Source organism: Podarcis tiliguerta (assembly GCF_965153285.1).
Source record: "Podarcis tiliguerta genome assembly, chromosome: 13".
Lineage (NCBI taxonomy): Eukaryota > Metazoa > Chordata > Lepidosauria > Squamata > Lacertidae > Podarcis > Podarcis tiliguerta.
Genome location: NC_139546.1, coordinates 13670205 through 13690551, shown reverse-complemented (window position 1 = coordinate 13690551; position 20347 = coordinate 13670205). Strand labels below are relative to the sequence as shown.

At 46.1% G+C, this 20347-nt stretch overlaps 2 protein-coding genes across 4 annotated transcripts in view; one reads left to right on the top strand and one right to left on the bottom strand.

Moving 5' to 3' along the window:
- Positions 1–2275: 2275 nt before the first annotated feature.
- Positions 2276–10772, top strand: PSMB3 (proteasome 20S subunit beta 3). Of its 2 annotated transcripts, none has more exons than XM_083408044.1 (6): positions 2276–2425; positions 4277–4461; positions 5545–5652; positions 8011–8188; positions 9715–9809; positions 10555–10772. In XM_083408044.1, the coding sequence occupies exons 1-6, from the start codon at positions 2423–2425 to the stop codon at positions 10601–10603; spliced, it is 618 nt and encodes a 205-aa protein (XP_083264170.1). In that variant the 5' UTR covers positions 2276–2422; the 3' UTR covers positions 10604–10772. The 2 variants fall into 2 exon arrangements, 1 of the variants encoding a protein (XP_083264170.1); XR_014504003.1 differs by having other exon boundaries at positions 2361–2425; positions 9715–10144; positions 10477–10772.
- Positions 10773–12946: 2174 nt separating this feature from the next.
- PIP4K2B (phosphatidylinositol-5-phosphate 4-kinase type 2 beta) overlaps positions 12947–20347 on the bottom strand; it is a 50236-nt gene continuing 42835 nt past the window's right edge. For both annotated transcript variants that reach the window (XM_083407882.1, XM_083407883.1), the window contains exon 10: positions 12947–19835. In XM_083407882.1, coding sequence (XP_083264008.1) covers positions 19755–19835 — 81 coding nt within the window. In that variant the 3' untranslated portion in view covers positions 12947–19754. The remainder of the gene's footprint in view (positions 19836–20347) is intronic.

The following is a 20347-nucleotide window of genomic DNA, read 5'->3' as shown; positions in this document are numbered from 1 at the left end:
TTCATTGGAGAAATGTTGGATGGTATGGAGTTATCCAACCTCCAGAGCCGTCTAAAGGCAATCCTGTATAGGGAAGGTTTTTTAAAAAAATGTTTAATTTTTTAAAATGTTTTTTATATGTTGGAAGCTGCCCAGAGTGGCTGAGGCAACCCAGTCAGATGGGTGAGGTGTAAATAGTAACATTATAATTATAAAATGGGACATCCCTATTTTTATTGGAGAAATGTTGGAGGGTATGTTTCTGTTTTCCCCCTCCCTGGTCTTTTTTAGTAACTTTTTTTGGGGGGGAGGGGTGCTTTTTAATTTATTTAATTTATTAAATTCTATATCACCCTTCCTCCCAAAGGAGCCCCGGGTACTAAGCCACAGAGATAAAATACAGAAAAGTCTTTAATATATATTTAAAAAGCAATTGCAGTGCAGATGCAAATTGTTCTCGATTTACAAGCCTTGTAGAAGGAAGGCTTTTCGGCCGTCAAAATACAAGAAAGACAACAAATTAGCCTTTTTTAATCAGTCGAGAGTCAAAAACCCTTCTGATCTGCTGCCATTTAGCCAACCAACCATGAGACATCTCTCTCATTTATTATCTCTGTGGGTACTTAGTTGGGGGGGGGGGAAGCATTCAGGCTTACAATTGGATCTTAGGCCACTTCCGGTTGCTGTTCATAGAGATAGGAATCAAAGGTAATAGAAGAGTTGTGCATCATTTCCGAATCCCGATTCCTTATTTATTTGAAATATTATTAAGCCTCCTTTCTGCCACTTTTTAAAAAAGCGTTTTTTCCTGTTAGGTATTTGTTTGCAGAAATCCATAATTTTAGCGTGCAATTAGATGGCAACGCATGTTTCTTCTCTTTCTTAGCTCAGCACAGTTTATACCTGAGTTCTTTTAGACGTAAAAACACATTGTGGGTGTATGCCAGAGAATGGAATACAAGGCAACATGGGCATAATATCATAGGCAGCTGAAATACAGGCAATATTATATATATTGTTGTTGTTGTTGTTTAGTCATGTCCGACTCTTCGTGACCCCATGGACCAGAGCACGCCAGGCACTCCAGTCTTCCACTGCCTCCCGCAGTTTGGTCAAACTCATGCTGGTTGCTTCGAGAACATTGTCCAACCATCTCGTCCTCTGTCATCCCCTTCTCCTTGTGCCCTCCATCTTTCCCAACATCAGGGTCTTTTCCAGGGAGTCTTCTCTTCTCACCAGGTGGCCAAAGTCTTGGAGCCTCAGCTTCAGGATCTGTCCTTCCAGTGAGCACTCAGGGCTGATTTCCTTCAGAATGGATAGGTTTGATCTTCTTGCAGTCCATGGGACTCTCAAGAGTCTCCTCCAGCACCATAATTCAAAAGCATCCATTCTTCGGCGATCAGCCTTCTTTATGGTCCAGCTCTCACTTCCATACATCGCTACGTATGGAACCATGGCTTTAACTATACGGACCTTTGTCGGCAAGGTGATGTCTCTGCTTTTTAAGATGCTGTCTAGGTTTGTCATCGCTTTTCTCCCAAGAAGCAGGCGTCTCTTAATTTCGTGGCTGCTGTCACTATCTGCAGTGATCATGGAGCCCAAGAAAGTAAAATCTCTCACTGCCTCCATTTCTTCCCCTTCTATTTGCCAGGAGGTGATGGGCCCAGTGGCCATGATCTTCATTTTTTTGATGTTGAGCTTCAGACCATATTTTGTGCTCTCCTCTTTCACCCTCATTAAAAGATTCTTTAATTCCTCCTCACTTTCTGCCATCAAGGTTGTGGGTTGTGTCATCTGCATATCTGAGGTTGATATATATATATATTTTTCCAGACGAAGCGCAGAATGTGATCCTGAATCTCCCCCTGGGGCTGGGGACTAAAATCGACACCCATTCCAGATAAAAACATTACCAGGATTGCAATAACACTTGTAATGCAGATGATATTATGGATAAAATGGAGAGAGACATAAAACTTGGACGACGAAATAATATGCAGTTGAAAAGGTTTATAACAGGACCCATGGGAAGGGAATGTGGGCAGTCTAGAGATTCGGAGAAATCTCTAAATATGGGTATGTATTTTGTATTGTTATCACTCTGCACTTGTAAAATATAAATTGAAAAAAAATGAAAAAAATCCATTGCGAACCCGGAAGCTATCTCTCCACGAGAGAAGATGGGTCTCTGTCTATTTTTTTATCTCTACGTGCGAGTGTACTGCGCGGGAGGAGGAACCATGACTCTTCACATCCTTCTGCCGGCCGCCCCGAGGGTAGAGGCCGAGCCTTGACTGACGGCTCCCAGCTACCCAATGGGAAGCGGCACGAGTGGCGACGCAAGCCAGTGGCAGGGAGGCGGAGGCGGGGCTTAGCGGCAGCGAGCGACAGGAAGCGAAAGCGAGCGCGGGGATAAGGGCTCTTTTTCTTATCAGCGTCCATCATGGTGGGTTCTAAAGGGGAGCTGCGATGGGGGGGGGGGGCAAAAATTGACCAGCGGAACGGGGTGCCACTGGACCAGGTGGTCGAGGCGCTGATCGGCTGCTCCTGGCTGAATCCCGCCTCTGCCAAGATGGGAGCCCTCGGCCGGGCTCTGGGTGCGAATCGCCTGGGGACGAGGGAGGGAGAGGCCGGGGAAAGGCGGCTCCCTTCCCGCAGATCCCGTGGGAAAGAGGAGGGTGGGCTGCGCTGGGCTCTGGCCTGATCCAGCCCGGGAGAGTCCCCGGGCTCTGGTAGAAGCGATAGCGAAAGTTGGCCCCCATCAAGTGGTTTCAGGCGCCTGCCGGGGTTGGGGGAATAGAGGCTTTCTTTATTGTCCACATAGGGCAGTGGTTCTCAACCTGTGGGTCCTCAGATGTTGTTGGACTACAACTCCCATCATCCCTGAGCTCTGGCCTTGCTAGCTAGGGGTGATGGGAATTGTGGTTCAACAACATCTGGGGACCCACAGGTTGAGAAAAGCTGACATAGGGGCACATGGGGCTCATCCATCTAGGAAAGTAGTGCATCTGGGACAGAGTTTTCCCCAAACTTGGGCTTGCAGCTGGTGTGTGTGTTTTGGACTACAGTTCCCATCATGCCTGACCACTGGTCCTGCTGTAGCTAGGGATGTTGGTGGCGCTGTGGTCTAAACCACTGAGCCTCTTGGACTTGCCAGTCAGAAGGTTGGAGGTTTGAATCCCCGTGACGGGGTGAGCTCCTGTTGCTCTGTCCCAGCTCCTGCCTACGTAGCAGTTCGAAAGCACACCAGTGCAAGTAGATAAATAGATGCCGCCCTGGCAGGAAGGTAAACGGCGTTTCTGTGCGCTCTGATTTCTGTCACAATGTCCCGTTACACCAGAAGTGGTTTGGTCATGCTAGCCACATGACGCAGAAAGCTGTCCGTGGACAAACGCTGGCTGCCTTGGGCTGAAAGCAAGATGAGCGCCACAACCCCAGAGTCGCCTTTGACTGGACTTAACCATCCAGGAGTTCTTATAGCTAGGGATGATAGGAGTTGTAGTCCAAAAACAGCTGGAGGCCCACATTTGAGAAAGAAGGAAGATTCTGATCCTGAGCGTCTGCTGCCTTGCGGGGATATCTTTGAGAGAAGAAAAGGCTAAGGAGTGCACAAATCTGGAGTGGGGTCCCTAACACAGGCGGTGCCTTGTGTGCTTTTTGTAAGCCAGTGTGGTGTAGTGGTTAAGAGCGGTGGACTCGTAATCTGGGGAACCAGGTTCGATTCCCCGCTCCTCCACATGCAGCTGCTGGGTGACCTTGGGCTAGTCACACTTCTCTGAAGTCTCTCAGCCCCACTCACCTCACAGAGTGTTTGTTGTGGGGGAGGAAGGGAAAGGAGAATGTTAGCCGCTTTGAGACTCCTTCGGGTAGTGATAAAGCGGGATATCAAATCCAAACTCCTCCTCTTCTTCTTTCTAACAACAACTGCAGCCAAGCTGCTCTGCTTTCCTCTGGACTGCATCAGCGGGGGGGGGGGGTCTTGTCGTCTGGGCAACCCAGGACCTCCATAGGCACTGCACAGTCTTGTTCCCCAGGGAGGTCACTTTGGTGTTGCTAGCACAGCATTTTGACTTCGCCCCCAGAGGCACACTCTATTGCTAACAACATTTGGAAGAAAGTGGGAATCGTGTCAGATCTGCAACACACTTTCCTTACATGTGTGTAGTTGGCCTTCGCACCGAAGAGGCTCACACATAGTGGTCTGATTTGGAAAATCTCCATCCCAGTGAAAAAGTGTTGCCGAATTGGTTTCTTAATAATGTTGACTAACCAGCCTGCCTTCTCCCTCCTTTCCCAGTCTATTATGTCCTATAACGGTGGGGCCGTAATGGCCATGAAAGGGAAAAACTGTGTTGCCATCGCTGCTGACCGGAGGTTTGGTATTCAAGCTCAGATGGTGACTACGGATTTCCAGAAGATTTTCCCAATGGGAGACAGATTATTCATCGGTTTGGCTGGACTCGCCACTGATGTTCAGACAGTGTAAGTATTTGTTCTTGCTCAAAGCAAGAAAATTGGTGTTGTCCAGTGCTAGGGGCCTTGGGAACTGTTTTTGGGAGGTTCGTGGCTAGATTTTTGTGAATTGCTGCTCTTTCGGTCTTGGTATCCCCAACTCTTCCAAAATGGGAAGAGTGGCTCTCTTGGCAAGGTTGCTTTGAAGTTGCGAATATCAGAAAATGTTTTGGAATATCAGAAAATACAGATAATGTTTTGTAGTTTTTCTCATCACCTGAGCTGTTGCACAGGGACAGTTTTTTTCAGAGGCAAAAATTCCCTGCAGCTGAGCATGTTATAGATCACCAACACACACGCATCCTGTGAACTGAAGGTTAAAATATTCAGTACCTTGACGGTTTGTTTTTGTTTTGCTTTTTTAGAACATAGAAGCCAACTTCCTAGAAGAATGAGTTACATTTTTCCCTCTTAAAACAGAGATGGGAAACCTGTGAACTCTAGATGTTTTTGGACTCCCAATTCCCATTATCCCCAGCCAGCATGGCCCATGGTCAAGGATAATGGGGCTTGTAGTCCAGCAATATCTTTGTCTTAGAACAATGCAATTTTGAATTGAAACTCAAATCAGATCAAACACAACATGTTTTAGGAATGGCTTATTAAATGACATTGCCTAATTTTTTTCACAGGGTGTGTGTTTAAGAGCAATAACATATTGGCATTAAATAATCTCCCCCACCCCAATTCATAGAGACAATAGGTTCGAAGTTCTAAATTTTAAGCTGAAGTTATCAAATTGTGAGTAGTAGAGAAGTCTGGGCTTCCAGCTGGTGTAGGTTTTGCAAAGTACTTGCATAGATCTGTGTTGTATCCTGCAACAACTAAGCCTATGATCTTGGTCTTATAAAAAAAATCAAGCAAGCAAGCATAAAGGAAACTGGAGATTACTCAAATTAGTCCAAAATTCTCCAATAAACAACTATCCGCCATGCCACGGGGAGCAGTTGCAGAATGTCCTGAGATATGTACATTGTGCTTCCTCAGCCACCAAGTGGAAAATGGATTTAGGGCCTTGAAATGGAATAAACACCAGTTTTTGTCTCCTAACAGCGCTCAAAGGCTCAAGTTCCGGCTGAATCTTTATGAGCTGAAAGAAGGGAGGCAAATCAAACCGCAGACCCTGATGAGCATGGTGTCTAACCTGCTGTATGAGAGACGGTAAAGGATTTAAAAGAATTGCATTACAGCTAAGAAGTTCAGTAACGGGGGGGGGGGGGTGAATGCATGGGATTGAACTGAAGATCAATCCTAGAACAGATTGAAGCCCTAGCTGCAACTGAACTCCTGGAATCTCTGCTGGCTGGTGGGTTCTCTTGAAGCACCAGTTTGATTTTGAAGAGACAAGGAGGTTCTGTGGCCCACCCCTCCTGCTCAGAGCCAGTGTGGTGTAGTGGTTAAGAGCGATGGACTCGTAATCTGGTGAACCAGGTTTGCTTCCCTGCTCCTCCACATGCGGCTGCTGGGTGACCTTGGGCCAGTCACACTTCTCTGAAGTCTCTCAGCCCCACTCACCTCACAGAGTGTTTGTTGTGGGGGAGGAAGGGAAAGGAGAATGTTAGCCGCTTTGAGACTCCTTAAAGGGAGTGAAAGGCGGGATATCAAATCCAAACTCTTCTCTTCTTCTTCAAAGATGGGATCATCCATCTGCCAACCCCCTCAAATTGTCAGGGAATGGTCTGAATCAGAGGATGGGGGAATGCATTCTCAGGCAGATCAGCTTGTCTCTGAAGAAAAGGAGGGGGAAATTTCGCCTCCCTTGTTTCAGCGGTTTCAGTAGCAGAGAGAGACACAGACATGGAGCAGCTTTGACAGGAATTGTCTAGTTATGAGATAATGGAAAGAGAAACAGGAGGGAGGCAACAGCCAGCAGAGATGTCATTAGAGCAGCGGTTTTCAACAGTGAGTCCCTAGATTTTGTTGGACTACAACTCCCATCATCCTTGAGCTCTGGCCTTGCTAGCTAGGGGTGATGGGAGTTGTAGTTCAGCAACATCTGGGGACCCACAGGTTGAGAAAGGCGGCATTAGAGAGTGTGGGGGACCCTCCCTCTCCAAGAACTAGGAGGTCCGTCTGTATTAGAGAACAAAGAATGGAGAGAGGAGGAAGAGGAACTTTTCCACTGGCGTCCAGGATGTTTCTGGGGATGGAAGCGGGAGAAATTTAGAGTAGCCAACTGCTCTCCACGTGGAGAGATGTGGATTTTTGCATGCAGCCAATTCAGATGACTGAATTAAAAAGAACTATAAAATAAAAAGGACTATAAAATGGGCTGGATGAATCCCTAGCCGGAATTAAGATTGCAGTAAGAAATATCAACAACCTCAGATATGCAGATGACACAACCTTGATGGCAGAAAGTGAGGAGGAATTAGAGAACATTTTAATGAGGGTGAAAGAGGAGAGCGCAAAATATGGTCTGAAGCTCAACATCAAAAAAACGAAGATCATGGTCACTGGTCCCATCACCTCCTGGCAAATAGAAGGGGAAGAAATGGAGGCAGTGAGAGATTTTACTTTCTTGGGCTCTATGATCACTGCAGATGGTGACAGCAGCCACGAAATTAAAAGACGCCTGCTTCTTGGGAGAAAAGCAATGACAAACCTAGACAGCATCTTAAAAAGCAGAGACATCACCTTGCTAACAAAGGTCCGTATAGTAAAAGCTATGGTTTTCCCAGTAGTGATGTATGGAAGTGAGAGCTGGACCATAAAGAAGACTGATCCCTGAAGAATTGATGCTTTTGAATTATGGTGCTGAAGGAGACTCTTGAGAGTCCCATGGACTGCAAGAAGATCAACCCTATCCATTCTGCAGGAAGTCAGCCCTGAGTGCTCACGGGAAGGACAGATCGTGAAGCTGAGGCTCCAATACTTTGGCCACCTCGTGAGAAGAGAAGACTCCCTGGAAAAGACCCTGATGTTGGGAAAGATGGAGGGCACAAGGAGAAGGGGACGACAGAGGACGGGATGGTTGGACAGTGTTCTCAGAGCTACCAGCATGAGTTTGACCAAACTGCGGGAGGAAGTGGAAGACAGGAGTGCCTGGCGTGATCTGGTCCATGGGGTCACGAAGAGTTGGACACAACTAAATGACTAAACAACAACAGCAACATAAAATATAAACTTCCCATTAATTATTGTCTGTGAAGTTACCGAAGGGAGGGGAGGACTCTGCAAACCTGGCACAAATCAATACATATGTCAGGCCAAAAGCTGGTGTACCGCAAAAAGTGCCCTGGGTAGCTCTAGCAAGCTACATCTGAACTGTTGGGGCTGGGGAGTTCTGCCCTTCTCTCCAGATATTTGAAGATCTAGCCAATTCTAAGCATAACCTAAACTTCTCTGCTTAGGCATCCCAACGGAAATGTGATTGGATGTATTTTCCTGCTGCTTCCCCTTTTCTCGAAGTTGTTGTTTGTAATAGCTTTTTTTTAGCATAGCTTTGTCATGTTTAGATGGTGTTTGGGACGAGTATACTGAATGGATAGCTAACACGCCTTTCGCTGCTCTTTTCAGGTTTGGACCTTACTACACGGAGCCTGTGATAGCTGGCTTGGACCCAGTCACGTATGAGCCCTTTATCTGCTCCTTAGACCTGATCGGCTGCCCAATGACAACGGAGGACTTTGTGGTCAGCGGGACTTGCGCAGAGCAGATGTACGGCATGTGCGAGTCCCTGTGGGAGCCAGACATGGTAAGAGGGATGCAGTCTTAGCCAGGAGCACACAATAAGTATGGGCATGAGTGTTTCTGCTTTCATTACCTTGGCAAGGGAAAGATTTTGTGGGGCTGCCTCTAAAAACGGCTCCTCTCGCTAATGCACACTGCCTCTTAACGGTGCCGAGGGCCTTCTGGCGGTTCCCTCACTGCAAGAAGCAAAGCTGCAGGGAACCAGGCAGAGGGCCTTCTCGGTAGTGGCACCTGCCCTGTGGAACACCCTCCCACCAGATGTCAAAGAGATAAAAACTACCTGACATTTAGAAGACATCTGAAGGCAGCCCTGTTCAGGGAAGTTTTTAATGTGTGACATTTTGATGTATTTTTAATCCTTGTTGGAAGCCGCCCAGAGTGGGCGGGGTACAAATAAAATTATTATTATTATTATTATTATTATTATTATTATTATTATTATTATTATTATGTTACCGGGCCTTTGGCTGATTAAACATTTTATGGCCTTAGGGGTGTGTTTGTGGGGGGGGGGTGTGATTGGTTTGTTTTTGTTTCGTTGTGTATTTTGTGCTGTCATTTAGTATTTTTATGTTGTGAACCACCCTGTGATCTTTGGATGAAGGCCAGCATACAAATTTTAATAATAATAATAATAATGATGATGATGATGATGTTGTAATCCACCCCACCTCACGTGTTGTCAGATTACAAACTTAAGGGCCTTTAAAAGATCCCACGTGATCTAATTCCTCCTTGTGCAAAGCTCGTTCTAGATACAACACACCTAAAGGAATTCCTAGTACAGTGGTACCTCTGGTTACGAATGCTCCTGGTTACGAATGCTTCGGGTTACGAACTCCACTAACCTGGAAGTAGCTGCTCCTGGTTGCGAACTTTGCCCCAGGATGCGAACGGAAATTGTGCGCCAGAGGCAGGCATGCAGCAGGAGGCCCCATTAGGGAAAGTGCGCCTCAAGATAAGAAAGCTTTCAGTTTAAGAACGGACCTCCGGAACGAATTACAGTGGTACCTCGGGTTACAAACACATCAGGTTACAAACACTTCGGGTTACAGACTCCGCTAACCCGGAAGTAGTACCTTGGGTTAAGAACTTTACCTCAGGATGAGAACAGAAATTGTGTGGCAGCAGCAGGAGGCCCCATTAGCTAAAGTGGTACGTCAGGTTAAGAAGAAGAAGAAGAGTTTGGATTTGATATCCCGCTTTATCACTACCCAAAGGAGTCTCAAAGCGGCTAACATTCTCCTTTTCCCTTCCTCCCCCACAACAAACACTCTGTGAGGTGAGTGGGGCTGAGAGACTTCAAAGAAGTGTGACTGGCCCAAGGTCACCCAGCAGCTGCATGTGGAGGAGCAGGGAAGCGAACCTGGTTCACCAGATTACAAATCTACCACTCTTAACCACTACACCACACTGGCTCTCAGTGTGACCGGTTTAAGGTTAAGAACGGACCTCCGGAACAAATTAAGTTTGTAACCAGAGGTACCACAGTAAAAGACAAGGGTTTCTCTCTTCCTCTCTTGAATGCAGGAACCAGACGACCTCTTTGAAACCATAGGCCAAGCCATGCTCAATGCGGTGGACAGAGATGCCGTGTCAGGCATGGGCGTGATAGTTCATGTCATGTAAGTATGCTTTTGGATTGTTGTGGTTGGGTCTCTCTTTTTTAGTACGCTGCAAAACATGTCCAAGAGGTTGATTGATCTTCATGGCTTAGCTGCAGGGAGAGTAGCTCTCCACTTACCAGCAGCAAGGCTGACCCAGAAAGATGAGTCCATGGAAGTGATGAAGTTAATTTAGTTTCCCCTCCTGGTTGGGGGTAGGTTTAAGGAGCAGCAGGCATTCCTGCTTGCACCAGTGAGAAAATGATCGGCATCTGCAACAAGGGAGCTGGACTAACCTAGCTAAGCTCCTTGTTTTTCTAGTGAGTGGCCGATGCTTGATGGAAATTCCCCAAGAGGTACCGTATTTTTCGCTCTATAGGGCTCACCGGACCATAGGGCGCACCTAGTTTTTTGGGGGGGAAATAAAGAAAACAACGGGTCTGGGAGCAGGGCGCAACCTTGCCTTCGCTCCCGGAGCTTGCTGCTATCCGCAAGCCTTCTGAGCCCGGCGGGAACTCCTGCTGGGCTCCCAAGGCTTGCGGATAGCTGCCCGAAGCCCGGGGTGCGCACCGACCCCTCTCACTCTCCAGTCTTCAGCGAAAGCCTGCATTCGCTCCATAGGACGCACACACATTTCCCCTTCATTTTTGGAGGGGAAAAAGTGCATCCCATAGAGTGAAAAATACAGTAAAAATATGATTTACACTGCTGGGCATCAGTGTGAGATTTCACCTCCATTTCTTCTCCTCTTTTCTCTGTTCACCAGTGAAAAAGACAAGATAACTACCCGAACACTGAAAGCTCGTATGGACTAAGCGAAAGGCACAGTTGTTTTGGGATGCTCAATATTTTACTTGACATTATCTTAACGGCTGGAGTGCTCTTCTGTTAAGAAAACCGTATACGATTTTGTTGTCGGAGCTCAAAATTAGATATGATGGAAATGAGATGTATTGTTGGCAGAATAAATGTTTTCGCTAAGAATTCTACTAGGTTTTTCATTTATAATACACAAACTTTATCACTTCTGAAAACAGTAAGCAATAGGGTAGATGGTCGTTAAGAAAAATCCATTCAAAGATGATTACAGTGGTACCTCAGGTTACATACGCTTCAGGTTACAGACTCCGCTAACCCAGAAATAGTTAAGAACTTTGCTTCAGGATGAGAACAGAAATCAGGCTCCGGTAGGCGCGGCAGCAGCGGGAGGCCTCATTAGCTAAAGTGGTGCTTCAGTTTAAGAACAGTTTCAGGTACGGACCTCCAGAATGAATTAAGTACTTAACCTGAGGTACCACTGTACAGTAGATCCTTGGGCCTCAAACATTCTGGCTCCCAAATGCTGAAAACCCAGAATTGTGTGTTCCGGTTTTTGAAGGTTTTTTGGAAGCCGAACGTCCAGTTCGGCTGTCAGCTATTGCTTCCAGGGCGCCTGCGCCTAATCGGAAGCCACACCTTGGTTTTCAAACGTTTTGTAAGTTGAATGGAATTCTGGAACGGATTACGTTTGAGAACCAAGGTACCACTGTTGTGTTTATCAAGTTCCAGCACAAAGCAGTATTCTGGGTAAATTATTGGGTTGATAACATTAAAGAAACTTGGATCCTCCACTAGCCCAGCTGTCAACCTTTTCATAGGTTATATTTCATCATATTTACATATTTCAAGACCACTGAAAGAGGTAATTTTGAAAATCCCCCAAAGTCTCTTGTAAGATAGTCTTCATTTTTAAACATAAGGGTAGTTTTTATTACGGCTCTTTTTTGTCAAGTGGAAATACAGAATATTCCTTATTTATTATGTTGCAAGTCCCACCAGTACTACAGAAGGACTGGAGTTAGATGATGATGTAATAAACGAAAATCTGCCCTTATGGGGGACACCAGAGCCCTATTAGAGTCCTTTGCAGGTTCTCCATCGGTCGGAGAAAATAACAGAGGCCAACCAGAGAATATTGAGAAGCAAAGCAGCAAGTAAGCCTGATCTTTTTTGAACTGTTGCAACAGGGTGCTCCCCTCACACACAGGAAAGGAGGAGGACCCCGAACCAAGGTGTGCCCGCCCTTATGTAGACATTTTAAATTGCCCGCCCTGGAGTCCAAGACCACCCTCAGAAACATCATACATACATCACAGAAAAGGTGGTCTACACCAGAAATCTGAGTGCGTTGTTTATCTCCTGTCTGGCAGGTTACCTTTTAATGGTCACTTGATTGGATTACCTGGGGAGCCTGGCCAGTCTTTTGTAAAGATAAATACTTAGTTCCTGAGCCAGGTCACAGGCTCACTCTATTCACACACAGACATACTCTTAAGACAGGAGCATCTACTTCCGGGTTAGATAAAGGGACCCCTGACTGTTAAGTCCAGTCGCGAACGACTCTGGGGTTGCGGTGCTCATCTCGCTTTATTGGCCAAGGGAGCCGGCGTTTGTCTGCTCTGCAGAGTTTTTCAGGGTCATGTGGCCAGCATGACTAAGCCGCTTCTGGTGCAACGGAACACCAACACCAGAGCAGCGCACGGAAACACCGTTTACCTTCCCGCCGGAGCGGTACCTATTTATCTACTTGCAGTTTGGGCGTGCGTTCCAACTGCTAGGTTGGCAGGAACTAGGACAGAGCAACGGGAGCTCACCCTGTCACATGGATTTGAACCGCTGAACTTCTGATTGGCAAGCCCAAAGCTCAGTGGTTTTTAAGACCACAGCGCCACCCGGGTCCGGGTTAGCGGAGCTCTTAACCCGCAGCGTTTGCAAGGAGGACAGTACGTAACATGAGGTTCTACTATAACCTCACTTCTCGCAGTGAGGGAGCTGCCAGAAGGCCCTTGGAGCTGGACCTGTGTTCGGGCTGAACGATGGGGGTGGAGATGCTCCTTCAGGTATACTGGGCTGAGACCCTTCCCAGCCCCTGCTAACTATTTTGACAGCGAGTGTGACTGGGCACCTGTCAGTCACTGGGTGACATCAAACTGTGGCTTTTCCTGGGTGTAGCTTGGGGAAAACAGGATGGAGGTTCTCCACTGCTAGCTTGCAGCCAAATATTTGTCGGCCTGTGATGCTGAATGAACGTGAAAGTGAGTTCTTCCCACCGTGCCTCCCTTTTGAGACCCACCTCCCCAGTTTTCCCCTGCCTTAGAAATACATTTTAAAAAAAGAACTGTACACAAAGTTTTAATTTTATTTTGTTTGTCCCACCTGGGAGACTTCACCTTGTTAACATGCATGCATTTCAAAACACTAAGTGTCTCATACTTCTTCTAGCAAACAGATAAGCACATTGAACTTTTAATCTCCATTTTAAAAAAAATGTTGTGAAAATTGAAACGGGTGCGTTTTTTCATAGTTTTTTGTTTACTTTTTTGTCACCAGCTACTTGAACCTTTTGTGATACATCTTTAAAAACACCTTTGAGTCCACTGCATATGCAGCACAAAAAAACAGGCTTTTTAAAAAAATGTCGCTCAGCAGAACTGGCTCATGATTCCTTCACCCTGACTAGGAACACAGGAGCTGCATTTACAATTCGTACAATTAAAAAAAAACAAACTACCTGTGGTGACACTGTGCAGACTTGCGCTACGATTTTCATTCTCGGGGCCAAGTGAGACTGCATAGCAGCTTGTTGGTTGTCTCGCTCGCATACAAAGTGTGTGTGTGTATGTGTGAATGTGCGTTTTTAACAACAGGCGCCTAAGAACAAGGGGTACGAACATAAACCGTTCCCAGGCTGGCTCAGATGTGCTGGAAACAACTGGCTGAAACAACTGAGCACAAAGTGGTACCCATGACCTTTGCAATAATCAATTAAGATCTGCCCCAACCCGTTTTACATTTGAAAGAGGCAGACATGATTAAACAAACTTGGTTGCCACCACCACCCCTTAAAAATCCCACAACAGTATCTTTTTCAAGTGCTAAGTGCCTGAATATAACCCACCTCCCATCAAATCACTAAAAGTTAGCATGGGATGGATGTGTATAATGGCTGTCAAACACCAGGCTTATCCAATTTACCTTTTGTCCCCGCTCTTTCCAGATGGTTTAAAGTTCCTTGTCTGAGCGTTTTGCTTTTTTTAATTTTGCCCTGGAGTCTTCACCGCAAAAACTCACTCTTTAGTGCTCAATCAGAGCAAACGTTAATTCTGGTTTTCTGTGGATTGCTGTTTGCTCCGATTGAACTTTAAAGAGCAGGTTTTCATGGAGAAAGCTCTGGAAGAAAAACAAACGCTTGGACACAAAGCTTTAAGGTGCGGACTGTGCCTGGAAAGAGAGGAAGGAAGTTAAGCGTGGATAAGCCCTCACTCTGCACAGAAACCAACTCTCATCAATATTTTCTTCTCCTGAGTACTTCTCCTTTGTGATGACCAAAGCATGCAGGTTTAAACTATGAGGACCATGTAGCTAGTAGCCACTGATAGATTCCTTAACAAATATGTCTAACCCCTTAGGATTCAGGCTTTGGCATCACCAGAGAGCATATACCCAAGGCAAGAGAGCAGACAGAAACAGCATGTACTCTGGCTGGGCACAATCCAGCTGAGAATGTGCATCTTGAGAGCAAGACTGTTCACAGGAGCAGAACTAACAGACACACACACAGATCCTTCCAACTGAAATTGCAATTAGGCTGCCTTTTGCTCTCTTTTTAGAGAAAGCACCACCAAGGTGTTCTCCAAGAGCCAGAAAATACTTTGCTTCTGTGGCGCATGTTTGTGTGAGATTAAAAAGATGGCTCTCAGCTGACCTCTCTTGCTCAGGGGGAAAGTGCTGGCTGTTTACAATTCCTAGCCTGGACCGATTACGGCCGATGCTGGCTTTTGAAAAGGGCGTTCTGTCCAGGCAAGCAGATGTTGTTTCACTCCACCTTGCACTTATCCACACTTCTCTCTGTCTTAAGGATCTGGGGGGGGGGAATGACCATATAAATCACTACTACTAAATCTGCCGGTGGTGTTCAAATGCTCAGTGACAACGGAAGTGTCCGGTGGCCGTTAGGCTCAAGAGTTAAGCCAGCAGCCCACTGGTTGTGCAGACAAGCTGTGCCCTTCGTGGAAACAGCTCACACTTAGAAAAGGACATCAGGGCAAGTGCAAAAGTTTCAGAATAGACTCCAGAGAAAATGTTAAGCACCCTTGATGCGGATGCAAAGTTGTATCGTCAGTGCCGTCACCTTGGCCCACACAACAAAACTTAAATACACCACGGCACTGCCTCCTTATGGTTATGGATGCAGACAGTTTTAATGTCGGTGCTCAGGAGGGAAAGGAAACCCAGAGGTCACCAAAATCCGAGGGAAAGCAAAAGGTTCTTGATGGGGTGGGGGAGAAGCTTGAGGGGGTGGAATTAAGACTGTTCAGCTGCAATTCAGCAGCACATCATAGCCACGATGGCAGGGGGCACTTCCACAGCACCAGAAGAAGCAACTCCCTTGATTAGAATATCCTTTACACATAATTCATGTTTACTGGATTGCCAGGTTCGTCTGACGTTCCATAGGAGGTGGGGAGGGAATCTAGTTCTGTACTATGGTGACTCAAATTCTGCCGTGAACAATAAATACCCTGCCATTCTAGAACTAACTGTGCACTTTTCTGCTTATTTCACAACATATACTTCCAAAATTCATCAGAAGAAGAATTTGGAAATGATTGATACTAATCCGGCACGGAAGAAGATGAAGATTGGCAATGGGCAGTGGGCCAGAATCAGACCAGCACGATGGAGCTCTCAAGTCTCCTGCCCTGGTTTCACCTGTTTGCAAGATTTCTATCTCTTAAGTTGGAGGGAAGATCTGTGGGGAGGCAAATCTAAGGGACCTGTCAACCAAACCCAACATTAGCAGGAGAGAAGACAAAGCCAGCCACACAACCGTCCTGTTGAGCCCAGGAATTATCCCCAAAGGCTCCACATTAACAGCCAACAGTTAATCTGGTGCAATATGCAGAAGTCTTGCAGACCTGACCGCATCCTCATCTACATGCAGTGGTTGGGAGCAGAGCTGAGAGGCGCCATACTTAGGGTAGGGTTTGGTAGTTGGGGGGCGAGAATGAATGGGGAGCAGCTTTGCTGAAATGGGACTTGCAGAAGAGACAAAAAGGGGAGATTAAAGGGGACCGGGTGAGGGACACAGCAGAAGGCTACAGCTACGAGAGCGGGAGGAAAAGTTTGCTGGTGGGGGGCCATTAGGGAGAAGAGGCAGAGCGTTGGGGGTTGGCAGGAAGCCAAAAACGGACAGGGGCCTCGTAGCCAGGGAGCAGAAAATGCATTTAGGAGAAGCGAAGGTAAATGGTCTAAACAAAGAGGTTGGCGCAGGATGGACAAAGGGCGTTAGTGAGAGGTTCAGAGTGGATAAACTTGGATAAGTCACCTTGCACCTGCTCATACCTCCCCCTGGAGAGCTCTTCGGGCTTAAGACTTCTCATATTTAGGTCTCCAAATAGCATCCAATAAACGGCTTGCAGTTTTGCCTACAGGTGAGCGACATTTAGGAGCCCCCAGATACTAGTGGGGTTGGTTGAATGGTTAGAGGGGTAACTGGCTCCCTGAACTCACTCCTAACGGGAGCAACATGCTTATTTTAAATGCTCATGGGCTTTGACAGGAAAAAGAAATGTCAGTGCTTGCCCCCCCCCCCAGGGCATACAATCAAAAGGATGACTGTAGAGAGAAAGTAAGGCTAGCAAGATATGGAAATGACTATGTTACTCAGGCTTTAGATGGGCTAGGGATGAACCGGAGGGGATTGTCTCAGCCCCCGAGGGTGTATTCTCTGAAAGATTTTTGCTTTTTGTCAGTGGAGAGGTGGGCAGACACAACCCATATCCATGGATCACATTCCTCCCCTTACAAGAGAACGAAGGGGTTTATCAAGCCAAAAAGCACCAGGGAAGAATTCTGAAGGGAGACTGGGAGAAAGAGAAAGACAAAGGGGGAGGTGGTACTGTTACAGGGAACCAGGCAGAGGGCCTTCTCGGTAGTGGCACCCGCCCTGTGGAACACCCTCCCACCAGATGTCAAAGAGAAAAACAACTACCAGACTTTTTGAAGACATCTGAAGGCAGCCTTGTTTAGGGAAGCTTTTAATGTTTAATAGGTTATTGTATTTTAATGTTCTGTTGGAAGCCGCCCAGAGTGGCTGGGGAAACCCAGCCAGATGGACGGGGTATAAATAATAAATTATTACTATTATTATTATTAGCAAGGTTGTGTTGAAGGAGGGAGCTTCAAGCAAATTAGATGAGAACAGAACTGACAAAGATGTCAGATCAAGGGATTTTCGGGGGATGCAGAAGAGAGGTCAATGGGAATGCAATGGGAAGAGACAAGGGCAGAAAGACAGGTTGGGCCACAGATACTTAAAAAAAAGAAGTGTGCCTTGAGCTCCCAGGACGGTCATTCCATGCGTGTGGGAGCCTGTCCATATACCGATTGAGTTTGATAGACTGAATATTTAGGCCATGATGGCCTAGATATGGCCTCTGGTTATCAGAGGCAGGACGCCTCCAGGTGCCTGTTCCTGGGGCACACAAGCAAGAGAGGACTCATGTCCTCCTGCCAGGCTTCCCAGGAGCATTTGGTTGGCAACTGTGAGAAACAGGAAGCTGGGCTAGATGGGCCTTTGGATCGGGTCCCAGCATGACCAGGAAATGTATCCCATACCGCCCCCCACAGGGCTAACTGTACTGCCAAGCTCTGAAAAGGACAGACGTTGGTAGGAATATCTTCACCAGTGTTTGGCGCGGATGCTTACGTATTTCTAATGACAACCTAGCGGAAAGTAGGGTGAAATGGCTTTTAACAGTCGAGATGCAAGCGCCCAAGAAATGGATCCAAGAGTAGAGAATCTTCCCAGGCTGTATGCTCTTATTTCACAATGGGTTTCGAGCGCATGCTTCTAGAGAAGAAAGGGGCCCTTTCAAAGCTTTCAAAGCATTTACAACCTGCCGACATCCCCATTCCCACTCTGAAAAGTACGCTCACATATTCACAACCAGTTGTAGTCAGCTGGGCTGGATCTACACTGATCTTCTATAAATAAAACAATCTATAATTCTTAATGGCAGTTTCCCATTGCCGGTGGAGTTCTGCTCTGCAGTGCCCTCTGGTGTCACATTTCAATAACACATTTTTAACATTATAAATGACAAGTGTAGATCTGCCCCACGATGCTTAAAACATAGCAGACGGTTGCAGCTGATCTGATAAATTAAAGTCACAAGTGAGAAGAGGAGGGACCTTCTTATCCTATTCCTAATGCAAGGTTTCATTTAGGCTTTTAAGAAACCTCAATCTATTTACAGCATACTCCACGATTTTCAAGTTTTGCAAAGCTTTCTATGTCTTTACAATTGTGGAATCAATTTTCTTTTTAATCGGGTGAGGCGGGGGGATCCCATCAGAGAAGAGGGGGCATATACTACAAGGGAACGGGAAAAGAAGGAAAGAAAACATTCACCACATTCTCAACAAGACAGAATCCACAAATCAAGAACTATACTACACAGCACAAGACACAAACTCCCCAACAACCACATTCAGGGTAAGAAAGGCCTATGTGAGAAACAGTTTCAAGGCAGAGTAAGCAAAGTGTCTTGATTGCAAGGTGACGGCTCAAAAACTGTTATATCCATCTTAAAAAAGAAACCAACCCACAAACAACCCCCCCTCCCCACCCCACATAAGATTTAAAACATGGAATCAATGCGTTGCATTCCAAATCTTCGGCAGTTTCAACAAGCGTGGCTGTTCAATCCAACGTTACTGTCTGCAGACGTAAGAGAAAAGAAGTTGCAATTCAAATGGGGTAAGAACGGTTTGCTTTCTTGAAGAAAACCGACTGAGCACAAATTATTCCAACGTTCTGTCCTAGCTCACAGACAGTCTATCTTAGTGGTTACGGAACAGTCAGATGCATCGATTTATAATGTTTCTTCCCCCTACGTTCTAGGATCATGTTCTTCCCAAAACTCCAGGGAGACAGATTTCCAACACACTGATTCACAACACAATACGCTGCTTTAAAAAGTGGCGGCCTTCTCGTGGCAAGCACCGTCTTATGGGATTTGCAACCAGATCCAGGGTTAAAAAGTTGGCTGAACCATGATTAGCTTAACACTGCCAGAACATCAGTTATGTTACAGAGGCAACGGAGTCCAGGTGCTCCAAAAGAAATGTCTTTGCAACTCGTCCAGAGAATGATTTAATGTTGCCACACCCCCTTCAGAGTCAGTCTCTTTGCCAAGGGCCTTCGTCGTGCTCCAGAATGACAGGTGTAAGAATTCTTCTGTAACTCCTTTCCTCCCATTGACTTGCGTGGTTTTTTAAGCAGCCAACTTGCCATCGTATTCCACCCCATCTCTTTTGAAATGAACGTTGGTGCAAAATAATAATAATAATAATAATAATAATGGGGAAATGTAACCCAAAGGGGAAAGTTCTCTGTTTCAATTCACTTAAAATGGCTTTTGCACATCGCTGTAACAGTTTCCCCTCCAAACGGCAAACGGTTATTCCCATCCAGTTCTTAGAGAAAGAAGCAACAAGCGGTTTGTTTTTTCTCGCTCGTAGTGAAGAAAAGCAGATCCAATCGAAGGGACAAATGTCTGTGGAGTTTCTGCTATTTGTTCACATTTGCGCCTGACCTTCAGGAGACAGTGATACTCTTCAAAGATAATTCCTCAGGTTTATGTTTGGATTTTTTCGCAACCAAAGAAAGAGAGAGAGAAAAAGAGAGAGAGGGAGAAAGAGAGAGAGAAACCTCCACTTTTCCACCAGGTCAAGCAGAGTATTTGGAGGTCTACAGCTATGAGTTAGTTTTCTGCTAGGTCACACGGTTATCGCACATTCACTGAACATCACACCCCAGCAGAGTGAGGTGCGCTCCTGTTGCTCTGGAAGTCACATCCTGCACCCACCCCCACTTTGTCTTCTCCCTCTGCTTTTTTTTTGCCAAGGATGGGAAGGCAACTATGTCAGGATATTGGACATAAATTCGTTGAAGCGTTTTGAATACTGCTCTGGATTGACTGTGGAAATCTCTGCTCCGGCCTGGAAAACAAAACAGATTAAAGCAATGAAACCAAGGGTTGGCGCTAAAGCAAATTCTACATTGCCACCAAACGTGCATCGCTTTGAGAGTTTGGAAGCTGGAAGTCACCAGTTTTGTGGAACTGGAATATACCGCATTTTCCGCTCTATAAGACGCACCAGATCATAAGACGCACCTAGTTTTTGGAGAAGGAAAACAAGAAAAAAAAAATATTCTGAATCCCAGAAGCCAGAACAGCAAGAGGGATCATCCGCTGCACAGCAAAAGCAGCGGTCCCTCTTGCTGTTCTGGCTTCTGGGATAGCTGCGCAGCCTGCATTCGCTCCATAAGAAAAAGTGAGTCTTATAGAGCAAAAAATACGGTAACTGTTACTACAAATGTAACTTTCTATCTGGAAAAAAAGGGATAAAATATTATTATTATTTTTAAAAGAGTCTGGAAGACTAGCAATTAATTTGCTTGCTTGTCTGTCTAATTTCTATACTGCCCTTTATCAGAGGATCGCAGGGTG

Excerpts from the sequence above, each read along its gene's own strand:
- PSMB3 (XM_083408044.1), top strand. Across the intron at positions 4,462-5,544 it reads GCCACTGATGTTCAGACAGT|CGCTCAAAGGCTCAAGTTCC; the intron begins GTAAGTATTTGT and ends GTCTCCTAACAG. Across the intron at positions 8,189-9,714 it reads CCCTGTGGGAGCCAGACATG|GAACCAGACGACCTCTTTGA; the intron begins GTAAGAGGGATG and ends TCTTGAATGCAG.